We start from the raw sequence: 14622 nt of genomic DNA on the forward strand, positions 1-14622 counted from the left end.
TACTGCGGCTCGAATAACAGTTTTCATATCAAAACTCGAAGATCCACCAGTTGGAGGCGACTGTGGATGATTCTCTTCCATAATGGCTAGGGTTTCGTCCCCTTGCTCTGATACCATGTCAAAAATAAAAGAGTAGAGAAGAGAATAACAACACAGTTACGTGGAAACCCTAGTCCAAGAAGAAAAACCACGATAGACACTGATTTTTATTATTAATTTTGATACACAAAGTACAAGAGAATAGGCCAAATAAATAGACTAGTGGGAAGCCCTAGGGTACACATAATTACTAAAATGCCCCTAGGGTTACAAGCTGCTTTTTCGACAGAAATATTTATAACCCCGCTGATGAAGAAGATACCCGACAAACACACTTTTGAGCTCATGGGGCAAACTTATTCTGGTGATCGTGAGTATGTACGAAGGCTGTACACCCAAACACACGAAGAGGAACATCGGGAATAAGACGCGTGGACAAGCGGGATTCTTTAAAACACTCAAGGGGTGTTTGAAACTTGAAAACGCGTGACGACATCCTATTAATGAGATGGGTTACAGTGAGAACAACATCGTCCCATAAATATGATGGAAGAGATGCCAGAATCATCAGAGATCGAGCAACTTCAATGAGATGGCGATTTTTCTGCTCAACCACCCCATTTTGTTACAGAGTGTAAGCACAAAAATTTTGATGGACAATTTCTTTTGAAGTCAGAAATTCTCGAAGGGTGTGATTGACGAACTCACGTCCATTGTCACTACGAAGAATGACAATCTTTGTATTGAACTGAGTTAAGATTGTGGTGTAAAATTGTTGGAAGATAGACACAACCTCGGACTTATCAGTAAGGAGATACACCCATGTAAGTCGGGTATGATCATCGATAAACGTGACAAACCATCGCTTACTGGACAAGGTAGAAATGTTTGAAGGGCCCTAAACATCACTGTGGATCAGATGGAAAGGCTGGGTAGGTTTATAAGGCTGAGAAACAAAGGAAACACGAGGCTGTTTAGCACGTATACAGACATCACAAGACAAAGAAGAAATATTCATATTATGGAATAAATGTTTCATATATTGAAAACTTGGATGTCCAAGATGAAAATGCCACAATAAATAATCTTTTTCAGACATAGTAAATGACGATAAAAGACTAGTCCTAAATAAATTCCTAGAGGAAGCATCTTCAAAAAGGAAATAGAGGCCCCTGTCATATCGGGCAGTACCAATCGTCGTACCCGAGCTCAAATCCTGAAACAAAGCAGCATCTGGTGAGAAGACGACTCTACAGTTCAAATCTTTTGTTATTTTACTTATTGACAACAAATTGTAAGAAATCTTTAGAATATTTTGTAAAACTAATCCCTCAAATGAGGACAAATGGCCTTTTCCAGCAACAGGAGCAAAGGATCCATTGCAATTCGAATCCTCTCATTTCCATCACTTGGACAATATGAGAGGAATCGATCAGATGAGCCAGTCAAGTGATCGGTCGCTTCTGAATATAGCATCTATAATTCATTTCCTTCAACAAAGAAACTAAAGGACTGAGGAGTACCTGACTACGCAACTGTTCCGATCCCTATGGTACCTGAGTCACCCGGGTTGTTCACTTGAGGTTATGCGGCCTCCTCAACAGATTCACTCACAAGAGCTCGGCCAGTCTTTGATTTGTCATTTGGGGGGCGACATTTGCCATTAGGAGACCGACCATGTAGTTTCCAGCATTGGTCCTTCGCATGCCTTGATTTCTTGCAATGTTTACATATTGGAGGTGTTTTGCCATTTTGCTTGTCACTGTCCGATCTAGAGGATTTCATCCCAAAGGCACCTGACTCCATAGTGTCAACCGCAGAGCCATTAATTGTACTCGATCTGTCTTCTTCTAATCGGACCTCTGAGTAGACCTCCATGAGAGACGGTATCGGCTTTTGCCCTAGAATTCGACTCAGAACTGTATCAAATTTCGGGTGCAATCTCGCAAGGAAGTTATACACACGATCAATCATGTGAGCAGTTCTAGATGACCTCTCGACATAAATCCATCTCTTGCCATAATAAGGACATTTTGTTAAAGTATGATGTTACATCCATGCTCCCTTGTTTGCATTCATGGACTTGTTTATGTAGAGTATACAGGCGAGACACTTTCTGCCTTTTAGAATATAACCTTCGGACCACATCCCAAATATCACGTACAGTGGCTGAATAGAGCAGGGGTTTTCCAATCTGAGGTTCCATCCAGCAGTTAGCCCGTCGCACCCAACCTCAGATATAAATAGAATGAGGGAAAACCCTAATTTAGTAGGCATAAAATAAAAGACATAAATGCCCTTAGGGCTAAAGCATCATATTTCAACACTAAGAATTAACTTTAAAACATGAGTATATTTGTAATTCTATTTATAATTTTCTTGTTCTATTATATTATATCAGTAAAAAGCTGGATTTCTTGTAATATAATATCCTTTTCCTCCTCACTTTTCGATGTTTTATTTGCTATTCTTAATGTCATTTCCTATGTTGTAATGTAGTCCATATTCAGTTTTAATGGAGCCGATATCTCTGGATTTGACTCTTTTCGTAAAGACTTCCCAACCTATAAAGAGGTCCACATTCTCTCTAGGCTCGAATTTAGTATTTCTTTCAGATTTTTTTAGCTTCTTTGCGTAAAGTATCATTACAATTTACAGATTTTTGTACAACAATGATGAGTGTTTTAATTTGGTTTATTTTTATCGTGTAGATCAGACTCAATAAAAACTATCGATCCACAGGCTGTATTATTGATGCTGCATCTTCTCTGATACGAAATAATAAAAAAAGATGCCCACTTAAAGATGTACTAACTGATAATTTAACTGGATCTAAGGTATATCAGTAGCTGCATCCATAGAGTAAAATTTATATTATAATTTTTTTTTTAAATCCATGTTTCTATTATCTCCTCCATAATAACATGAAATGGCATGCCCCTAATTTCCCCAGATTACAATTAAAGAATGCAATAATGAGGATGCTCAATGTGCATTTGTTATTGACAAGATCATGGAAAGCACTTCAAATTGTTCAGCTTCCAAAGGCTTTGGGAGCTTTGCAGTTCTTTACCGGAGGCAGGTCAAACTTAGCTGCCAATATATCAATAAAGGACATGAGAAGTTTACAGCGTTTATTCTGAGAATATCAGTGTTCTCTTTATTTCTGTAGATATCAGGAAAAATCTTTCAAACAGCTTTCCGTGAAAGAAAAATACCATTTAATGTTCATGGTGTGGCCTTCTACCGAAAAAAGGTATATTCTTCTTCCACCGATAATATGACTCCTTTATGACATGGGTACCCGATTGTATTGCAAACGCAGTTTATGATTCTTATAATCAAGTATGATGTGCAGTTAAATTTAATGTTCTTGACGTGTATTAACTATCATGCTAGATTTCTCTCTCCAAATTGTGTTCATGTTACAGGTAATTGAATCCTTATTAGTTCTTGTATGTCCATAACTAATATGGGTGTTTTAGAACTACATGTGGTGTGGTTGGTCATTTTGTTTGAAATTTTACGAACTAATATTATTCTATCTTGCAGCTAATTGACTTCATTCCAACTATGACTACAAGAACTTCACTTCTTGAAACTTATTAAAGTCTCTTCTATTTAGGTAGTCAAAACCATCATGGCTCTACTTAAAACAACATTTCCTGATTGTGATGATGGTGCTTATCATCAAGCTTTCAAGGCTTTAATTCCTTTTGAGAAAGAGGAAAAGAAGAGGGTAGCTTTTTCCTTCTCTCTTAACTCTTTTCCTTTCCTTTGTTATTTAAGTCCCTTGTGAATTGTGATAGTAGCATTTTGCTTTTCTCTTGAAAGTCGGTTTTTCTTGCTAGAAGACAGCCCTTCATCCTTTCTTTTTATTTTTGCAGATAATTAATCACATTGACAAAATTTCAACGGTAAGAAAATGTAGATTTATTGATGCTGCCAGGGACATCTTCAGTTCCAAGATTTCGGGCACCTTAAAGAGGTCAAATTTTAGAGATTCACCTGTAAATTTTGAAATCTACGTTTAAAATCATCACCGTTTTAGTTTGTGATATCAATTTGTCATTTGTTGCTCTACTTTAAGTTGCTGCCTAGGTATGAGGACCTCGAGACACACTATAGTTTTTTCTAAGCTTAAATTTAATTTTATTGAAGGAATTAGAAATGTGATGCTTAAAAGCCTTTATGTAAAGAAAAATATAAAGAACTTTTGTTTCTTTAGCTTTTTTATGATCTCTATATCTTCATCCATTAAATAATGAAAGGAGGATGGGTCAAAGCCATGGTAGTCTTCTACTTAGAATTTAATATCCTATGAGGTTTTTAGCCAACTAGTTGTAGTAGGGTTAGGCAGATCCTGTGTGATTTGTTGAAACTTAGACATTCAAGAATATTAAAGAATAGTTATGCTATATTTTCTTTTGCATAAGACACTGATATTTTTATTTTGGTTAAATTATAGAAAATATCTATGAATTTTGTACATTGTTTCAAAAATATCCTTAAACTTTCAAAAGTTTCATTAATATCCTTAAAGTCTAAAAAAGTTGAAAAATTCTCTTGGCTTTAGGTTTTGATAGAAAAGCTTAGTATTTTGTTTCAAAAATACCTCTAAACTTTCAGAAGTTTCATCACTTAAACTTAAAAAAAAGTTAAAAGACATCCTAATGGTTAGTATATAGAAGAAAATTATTAGTACATCATTTAAAAAATAACACTGAATTTTCAAAAGCTGCATTAATTTCCTTAACCTTGAAAAATAATTATAAAAAAGTGCCCCGACCATTAGTATACAGGCAAAAACTGTTTATCTATACACAATGTTTTATGTGTGTTTATTTTTTATGATTTATATAAAGAAAAGGCCTAATAATTATTATTATTTCTAAAATAATGATAAAGCCGATAAAAACCCTAATAATTATTATTTTTTTAAAATAATGAAAAAAGCCTTAAGGCTTGACGTTTGGGACTTAGGGCTTCACGGAAGGTGTGTGGCTTATTTGGTGCGTCTCGCCTTGAAAACTTGTGCCTAATGCCTAGGCATATGCCTGGGAGAGCTTTTGAAAACATTGTCTACACCCCATCACCTCCATCTTTCATTGTCTTCCTCTCCTTGACTTCAATCTATGGCATAATACTTCCCCAATTATCATTTTTTGTCCCTCACTTCAATTCCTCTTAATCCTCTTCTTTCATTCCTCAATTTCTATAACAATTCTCATTTCTCCTCCTTTTTCCTCTCTTCTTAAACATCCAAAATTTAAATAAACAAAGATTTCAACATTGAAACAGTTAATGTCTTTGAAGGTAATCTTGAGTTGGGAAATAACATATTTGAAAACAATTCACACGTGTTTTCTTTCTTTTCCCTCTCACTTGGTTGTCTTCAAAATAATGACCAAAAATTTCAAAATGTCTTGTTTTTTTGTATATTAAAATTTAAAGACATTGTTACCTTAGGACATAAATGTTTTAACAAGGTTGTATGTCTGTTGATTCCATTGTTATCCTTTCTTCTTAGCTCTTGCTATAGCTTATATACCTTGATTGATAGGATAGTCTTATAGATTGGAGAATGGAAGAAAAGGAGTGTGAGGGCATTGAAGAAAGTGAGGGAAAATAGGAAAGTGTTAAGCCATAGATTGAAGTAGAGGAGAGAGGGGAAATGGAAGAGAGGTGAATTGGGGTGTGTAGATAAGCAGTTTCGGTCCATATACTACCTATAGGGTAATTTTTTTGATCTATTTTTAGACGTTAAATGTATTGATGCAACTTTTGAAAATTCATTGATACTTTTGAAACAAGTTACTTCTAGTTTTTGTTCATATACTAATTGTAAAAGTATATTTGAACGTTTGAAAGTTTTAAGGGTATTAATTAAACTTTTAAAAGTTAGAGATATTTTTTGAAATAAGTACTAGCAGTTTGGTTTCCATAAAAAATTAACAGTTAGGGTGTTTTGATTCTTTTTAGTTTAAGTATATTAGTGTAACTTTTGAAAGTTCAGAGGTATTTTAAAACAAAGTATAAAGTTCAGGAGTATCTTCTGTTGAAAATAGGGTTATTAACCTAGGGGCATTTATGTAATTGTGTAGATCCATAAGGTTTTCTACTGTATTTATATAGTGTGTCCCTATGTATTCAGTGTATCAGATTAAAATAATAAGAAAAGATCTCTATATCGTGGTTTATCTCCCTATACTAGGGTTTCCACGTAACTGTGTTGTCATTCTCTTCTCTTCTTCTTTTATTTTTAACATGGTATCAGAGCTAGGCGACGAAACCCTAGCCGTTATGGAAGAGAACCAACCACAGTCATTCTTCTACTGATGGAACTTCGAGTTTTGACATGAAGACTGCTATTTGAGCAGCCGTGAAGAAGTGTTTTCAAGCAGCCCTACCGGAGTTGATTTCTATCGTCCAACTGCAGTCGACGGAGAGCTGACGTCGATGGGAGCCGCTTGCACCAGATAGAAGCGCCGATCGAACCCAGACGAGTCTTCGATGACGGACAAGTATAGTTTCGGTCGATTCAAGCCGTGGGTCGCCGCAATCCGCACCGATCGAGGCCAGGTGTATCTTCGACGGACAGACAGGAACAGATCCGGTCGTTTCAAGCCATGGGTCGCTGCCATTCGCACCATCGCAGCCTTTTGCGCCGGTCGATCCTTCCATGCCAGGTCCGTTCGACCAACAAGGAGCCATGCTGAGCACCCACCTTGAGCAGTCCAGCCGGCTGGGGTCTTCACGTATGCTGGCGAACCCCTTCCAGCCGGCGACTGCTTTCCAACCAGCGACTTCCTTCCAGCCGTCAGTGGCTGCTCCGTTTCCAGCCGCTTGTGGTTCGACCTAATACTCGGATGATGTGAGACAACGGTTGACTTATCTCCAACAACAGATTTCAGATTGGATACGATGCTTTGCGTAAATCCCCAACCGGTTCAACCAGTCTATTCAGAGAATCCGGTAAATTCGTTCTCTATTTTGCTGAATGTTTCTTATTTATCTGGCTCGATGGGCAACTCTGCAGGATTTCTTATCGGAGAAAAATTAAAATGGCCAAAATTATTTCTCCTCGTCCCAATCAATCCGAATGGCCTTGGAAGGGCGTCAAAATTTGGATACTTGACGAGGGAGATTCCGAAGCTAGACCAAGGCGCATCCACAAGAACGAATTTGGAAAGGAGAAGACTCGCTGTTACGCTCTGTTCTCGTGAATAGTATGGAACCTCAAATAGGCAGACCATTATTATATGCTACAACCGCCAAGGATATCTGAGAGGCTGCACGAGATTTGTACTTAAAGAGACAGAATGCCTCTCGACTATATACGTTTCACAAACAGATCCATGAATACAAACAAAGATCCATAGATGTTACATCTTATTTTAACAAATTATCAATGCTTTAGCAAGAGATGGACCTGTGTCGAGAGTTGTTTGGAACTGTACACAAGACGGGGCTCAATACTTGAAAATTGAAGAGGCAGTCCGTGTGTATGTGTTCTTGGTTGGATTAAATCCTAAATTCGATGGTGTCCGTAGTCGAATATTGGGCCAGCGCCCTACTCCTTCACTCAGAGAAGTTTGCTCCGAAATACGGCTGGAAGAAGATCGGTCATGCACCATGAATAATCCCATTACTACAACTGATGCAGCTGCCTTCATTGCAAAGTCGCCCAATGTTAATGGCGATAAAAAACCCTCACTTGTGTGTGAACATTGTAAGAAGCCCTGACACACAAAGGACCAGTGTTGGAAATTGCACGGGAAACCTCCAAACAGCAGGCGATGACAGTCTCATGACAAATCTAATACTGGTCGTGCCCTAGTAAGTGACTTAGCAGATTAACATACTCAGAAGTAGTCTTCCGTTAATAGTAAGAACAATTTGAGTACGGTTGGGGTGAGTGTTATTGCATAATCAGGTAATTTCCCTTCATTTGGCCTTATTAGTATAAATGGTAAAAAACCATGGATTGTGGACTCAGGGGCCATAGATCATCTTACAAGTTCTTCAGATCTGTTTATGTTGTATTACCCAAGTGCTGAAAATGAGCGTATTCGCATTGTAGATGAGTCTTTTGCCCCTGTTGCAGGGAAAGGTCATATCTCCCCGTTTGACGGTTTAATTCTGCGTGATACTTTACATGTGCCTAAAATCTCTTATAATCTGTTGTCTGTTAGTAAAATTACAAGGGATTTGAAGTGTAAGACAATTTTCTCACTTGATTCTGTTTTGTTTCAGGATCTGAAATCGGGGATGATGATTGGCATTGCCCGGTACGATAAGGGACTCTATTTCCTTTTTGAAGAGGCTTCCTCTAGAGATGATCATCAAACTGGGTTTATGTCGTTAAATTTTTCTGTTTCTGAAAATGACTTTATGTTGTGGCATTTTCGTTTAGGACATCCGAATTTTCAATATATGAAGTATTTGTTTCCGCATTTATTTCGCAATGTTAATACTTCCTCTTTAAATTGTGATGTGCGTATTCGTGCCAAGCAAAGTCATGTTTCTTTCCGGTTTCAGCCTTACAAACCCTCGAGTCCTTTTACTCTTGTTCATAGTGATATATGGGGTCCCTCACCGGTTACCACTTCTACTGGTAAACGTTGGTTTGTCACGTTTATAGACGACCACACTCGTCATACCTGGGTCTTCCTCCTCATTGACAAATTTGAAGTGTCATCCATTTTCCAACAGTTTTATACAACTGTTGAGACTCAGTTCAAAACAAAGATTGGAATTTTACAAAGTGATAATGGGCGAGAATTCTTCAATACCTCCTTTGGGGATTTTCTTGTTTCTAAGGGTATTGTCCACCAGAGCTCCTGTGCTTACACTCTGCAACAGAATGGAGTAGCTGAACGGAAAAATCGTCATCTGGTAGAAGTAGCCCGGTCTTTTATGTTATCTGCCACTCTTCCGTCATACCTGTGGGGGGATGTGGTTCTTACTGCTGTCCATCTCATTAATCGGATGCCCTCTCGTATTCTTAACCTTCATACTCCATTAGAACTGTTTAAAGAGTCCTTCCCAACCACTCGATTAATCTCCGATGTTCTTCTTTGAGTTTTTGGTTGCGTTGCTTTTGTTCACTCCCATGGTCCAAATCGCACAAAATTTACTCCTCGTGCTCAGAAGTGTGTCTTTGTTGGATATCCACTTCATCAACGTGGGTATAAGTGCTATCACCCGTCATCTCGTAAATACTATATCTCCATGGATGTTACCTTCCTCGAGGATCAACCGTTCTTTCCTGTTAGTCATCTTCAGGGGGTGAACATGAATGAAGAGATTAACTGGTCATCTTATGTTATTCCTTTAGAGTTGGCTCCTATTCATATCTCGGCTAAACCTAGTCCTGAGCATGACGACCTGGTCCTTCCTACCAACCAACTTCCTTGGAAAACTTACTATAGGAAGAATCTTAGGAATGAAGTAGTGTCACCTGTCGAACCAGAACCGTTGGCTTCAGTGCATGAGTCAGACCTGCCATCAGATCCAGGTACGTACGTTCCTGAAACTAATGATGATGATGTGTGTATGGAGACTGATGAATGCAGGCAAGATAAGGGCGAAGGAAGTAGTAATACTGAAAGAATGGCAGGAGAGGAGACAACAGAGAATGAAATGATTCTAGCTAATGATGATGTGGAGGATACTACTGAAATCTCTGATACACAGATAGTCGATCATGGTGAGGAGCCTGGAAAGTTGAAGGAACGTGATGCATCGCTTGATCTTCCTATAGCTCTGAGGAAAGGCACTCGTTTATGTACTAAATACCTTATGCATAGTTACATGACGTATAGTAATCTGGCAACCGAGTTTAAAGCATTCACTACCAGTTTGGACACAGTAATGGTTCCAAATAACATAAGTTTTGCAATGAAAAAACCAGAATGGCGGTCTGCTGTTATGGAAGAAATGAGAGCTCTCGAGAAGAATGGAACTTGGGAATAGGTGGCTCTGCCTGAAGGCCACAAGACAGTTGGATGCAAATGGGTGTTTACTATAAAATACAAGTCAGATGGGACGATTGACCGGTACAAGGCTAGGCTCGTTGCAAGAGGCTTTACTCAGACCTATGGAGTAGATTACTTTGAAATTTTTTCTCCTGTGACCAAACTTAACACTATCTGAGTGCTTTTGTTAATTGCTGTAAATAAGGATTGGCCTCTACACCAATATGATGTTAAAAATGCTTTTTTGAATGGGGAACTTGAAGAGGAATCTATATGAGTCCTCCTCTTGGGTTCGAGAGTCAGTTCAAAAACAGGGTATGTAGATTGAGAAAGTCGCTATACGGATTGAAATAGTCTCCAAGTGCATGGTTTGACAAACTTTTGTGAAAGCACAGGGGTATGTTCAGGGACATTTTGATTACTCTTTTTACAAAAAGATTGAAATCAGGGAAGATAGCTGTTCTTATTGTCTACATAGATGACATTGTTTTATCTGGGGATGATGATGTTGAGATTATGAGGCTCAAAACAAAGATGGCCGAAGAATTTGAAATTAAAGACCTCAGTAAGCTAAGATACTTCCTGAGAATGGAAGTGGCTCGATCAAAAGAAGGTATCCTAATCTCTCAACGAAAATACACTCTGGACTTACTAAAGGAAACAAGCATGACTAGGTGTAAACCTGTTGACACACCAGTAGAGTACAATGCGAAGCTCAGTGAGAAGAATGATAGAGTTCCTGTTAATAAAGAAAGGTATCAGCGGTTAGTCGGGAAGTTGATTTACTTGTCTCATACGAGGCCAGATATTTCGTATGCAGTAGGTGTTGTCAGTCAGTTTATGCAAGCTCCCTGTGAGGATCATATTACAGCAGTTGAACGTATCCTCTGATACCTGAAAGGAACTCCTGGCAAGAGTCTGATGTTCAGAAAGATCGATAAACGATCTGTTGAAGCCTACATTGATTCTGACTGGGCAGGTTCTGTTGTTGATAGAAAGTCGACGTCTGGGTACTGTACATTTGTCTGGGGTAATCTAGTCTCCTGGAGAAGTAAGAAACAAGGGGTTGTTGCTAGAAGTAGTGTTGAGGCTGAGTATAGGGCCATGAGTCTGGGGATTTGTGAAGAAATCCGGTTGAAAAAAGTGTTATCTAATCTCCAGCAAGATAATGAGCTTCCGATGAAATTGTTTTGTGACGATAAAGCTGCCATCAGAATTGCAAATAATCCAGTTCAACATGACAGAACTATACACGTAGAGGTTGACAGACATTTCATTAAGAAGAGATTGGACAGTGGAAACATATGCATCCCTTATATTCCTTCAAATCAATAAGTTGCAAATGTGCTTACAAAGGGGTTACTGAGACAGAGTTTTGATTATTGTGTAAGCAAATTGGGCCTTGTTGATATCTATGCTCCAACTCGAGGGGGAATGTTGAAAATAGGGTTCTTAACCTAGGGGCATTTATGTAATTATGTAGACCCCTAGGTTTTCCTACTGTCTATTTATACAGTGTGTCCTTATATATTCAGTGTATCATATTAAAATAATAAGAAAAGATCTCTATATCGTGGTTTTTCTTCATGTACTAGGGTTTTCACGTAACTATGTTGTCTTTCTCTTCTCTTCTTCTTTTATTTTTAACATCTTCAATAATTTGGCCTTTTATGATATTGCGTGCGTTTTGATGTGATTGGCATGTTGTAAAGCCATATTTGTTGTAACTTGTGGCTTCTTTACGTTCCATTAAATGTAAAATTTTAAGTCCCAGTTTGATTCAGTTCCAAAATCTTATAATGGCTTGACAACCTCTTGATTGACCCATACTGATTAATTTACTGAATTTTGATCCATGCCCAAATCTTACAGGAGCCAACTTAACCAAGGGCGTAAGGTGCTATCAACACTAGAGATGATATCGAGACTTGTTCTAAGGGTAATGCACGTGGGACGCTACTACGGTATCTACATGATATTTTTTGTGTAATTGGGGTATAGTGGTCTTATTCCCACTAATTCTTGGAAAACCTGCCCAACCAAAGGCTACCCTTAGGTGACACCAAGGGGTAGGAGAGTTAATTCTCCCAATCTCCAGCATCAGTGGTTCAAACCCTGGACATTCTTTTGTGTCTGGTTTTTGTTAAATTTTTGACAATCTCGATCCTGCCATCTTGTCTTATTTGAAATGTGGAATTGGCAATCTATTAGCGTTTTGAATTTACTCCTTTTCTTCCCCGTCTGTTTTATTACTTCTCAAATTGCGAATAATTCTCTATGTTGAAGGAGGTGTTTCTAACTCTCCCGGTAGGGAGAAGTCAAAGTGTTGTGGTACACTAGCCTCTTTGCAGTTTTGTGGGGTATTTTACTTTAGAGAACAATAGAAATTTTAGAGAGGTCGAGAGATCGGGTGATGAGTCTTGAGAGGTGGTTAGGTTTAATGACTATCTCTTAGATGTCGGTCACTTGGCCCTTATGTAATCATTTTGGTAGTGTTCTCTTAGATTGAAGTTCTTTTCTATAGTTGAGAGTTGAACTCCCTTTTTTTGGGGTCTTACTCTTTTTCTTATTTTATTTTTTTCTTATTATTATTATTTTTAATTTCGTCTTTTCAACGAAAGTCCAATTTCCTGAAAAAAATCACAAACAATTCAATTTCAATCTAATTCTTAACATTTTTGCAGGAACAATCAATTTCAACAGTCATAACCTCTGTGTCTAACATGTTACCTGAGGTTTGTCTTCGTACAATCATTGATCATTTATGAATTTTCATGTGCAATTCATTCGACAGACAGTTTAAAACAAGCACATTCTAACTTTTAGATTTGCATTGTTTTGATGCTGTTTCATTTCCTTTTTATAAAAATTGTTTGGATGCTGTTCTTACTTAGAAAAAGTTTCACCTGCAATGGTGAAGGGGGATATTTGAAGAGTGTTTTTCAGCATGCTAATTCTAAATCTGAGGGACGTATTATTAGCTTCTAGAGGCTTAAATACAGGAAACTGCCATTCCTTGCTTTTGTAATAGGTTTGGTTGGTTTGAATAGGTTGCTCTAGAAAAGTTTGAAACTTTTTTCACCCTGAGTACTTATGTCAGCAATTCTGCCATCATGTAGTGGAAAGTTCAATTTGTTACTCATTCTGATGGGCTGGACTAAGGGCTCATATTAGTAGAGTTCTTTGGTTACTTTTCTCTCCCTTGAAAACATTATTTTATCTTTTTGAGTTGAAGATAACTTCATGAGTACCAAAGAGAAAATAGTTCAACTGACATCTATATGTGTTAGCGACAATGAAGTTTCAAATTCCTTTGCTCCTATTGTAAAAAAAAAAAAAAATAATAATAATAAAAAAAAAACTTGAGCTGTACAACTTTCAAAAACTCATTTATATCTTTGTTTATTTAAGTTTCCTGAATCGAATTACTACCTGGAAACAATCAAAGTAATAGAGAACACACAATAGACTAGAACATTTATCATTCCATTGGAAATATCCAGAAATGTTTAAAGAGTTTAACATGATAATGATATAACAAGCAAAAAGATAAAAAGATAGATGTTTCAGTTATTCGAGAGTGCTGGTTCCTCTCCTCCAATAGTGACAAATCACACACAAAATGCAGAATGGTCCTCCCTCCTTTCTTTCCCTGCAGAAATAATGAACAACTACCCAGCGGCCAGCCATACCACACGTGATCTCCTCTGGCCCCACAAACCAACTTTCCTTGCCAATTTCCCTTCTTGCCCCTCCTCATGTAAGTTTGCACAATTGGAGGCCTCACAGTTAACTTGTAGTGTTATTTCGTGTTCTGATTGTTACCAACTTACCAAAAAGTTTTAACGTGCTACTCTGTAGTTTTTTTTTATTTATAACTCTGTTCTTCGACCATCTTCGAGAATAGGAGACACAGAAAGTTTATGGCGAGTTATGCTTTTTAATTAGGAAAATATTCTTTCTGAACTTGTATGAAGGATGCTATTTTCTCAAATTCTGACATCATATCTGGTGTGCATCTTCAGAAGTATCTTCTGGAGCAACAGGCAGTTATTAATGTTGATGGGGGAAAATTGCTGAACGAAGACAATGATATCAGATCTGTAAGCATAAATCAATGCTAGTTTACTATATTATAGTTTGATGTAGATGATGGAAATCGCTCAATGAACACAATGATTTCAGACAGTTTTTTTTGTGTTTTTTTGTTGAGGGTTTGATTCCTATTTGTAAAACTCTTAGGTTTGAGAAAGAATCAGAATGCGTTATTCATTCACCAAAGATATGAATATATACAAGTGTACAAAGCGTAGAAAAGGAAAATATCACAAAATATTTACGAGAATGGAAAATCCTAATTATAGAATTATAACACTCCCCCTCAAGTTGGAGCATATATGTTAATCATGCCCAACTTATTACATAGATAATCTATACGTCTTCTATCCAATGCTTTCGTGAAGATATCTCCTAATTGTTCTCCAGTCTTCACATATCTTATAGATACCAACCCTTGTTGAATTTTCTCACATACAAAATGACAATCAACTTCAATATGTTTAGTCCTTTCATGAAATATTGGATTAGACGCAATATGAAGTGT

At 37.5% G+C, this 14622-nt stretch overlaps 1 protein-coding gene across 5 annotated transcripts in view; it reads left to right on the plus strand.

The window, feature by feature from the left end:
* LOC120093029 (ATP-dependent DNA helicase SRS2-like protein At4g25120) overlaps window positions 1-14622 on the plus strand; it is a 58371-nt gene that overhangs the window by 15520 nt on the left and 28229 nt on the right. For all 5 annotated transcript variants that reach the window (XR_005486250.1, XM_039051332.1, XM_039051330.1 and 2 more), the window contains exons 9-17: window positions 2539-2613; window positions 2751-2876; window positions 2993-3121; window positions 3212-3295; window positions 3665-3778; window positions 3927-4027; window positions 11892-11958; window positions 12704-12754; window positions 14045-14122. Coding sequence is in view for 4 of the 5 variants with exons in the window: in XM_039051332.1 (XP_038907260.1) it covers window positions 2539-2613; window positions 2751-2876; window positions 2993-3121; window positions 3212-3295; window positions 3665-3778; window positions 3927-4027; window positions 11892-11958; window positions 12704-12754; window positions 14045-14122 (825 nt within the window). In the remaining variant the exon portion in view is untranslated. The remainder of the gene's footprint in view (window positions 1-2538; window positions 2614-2750; window positions 2877-2992; window positions 3122-3211; window positions 3296-3664; window positions 3779-3926; window positions 4028-11891; window positions 11959-12703; window positions 12755-14044; window positions 14123-14622) is intronic.

This window comes from Benincasa hispida, chromosome 12 (genome assembly GCF_009727055.1).
Source record: "Benincasa hispida cultivar B227 chromosome 12, ASM972705v1, whole genome shotgun sequence".
Classification (NCBI taxonomy): Eukaryota; Viridiplantae; Streptophyta; class Magnoliopsida; order Cucurbitales; family Cucurbitaceae; genus Benincasa; species Benincasa hispida.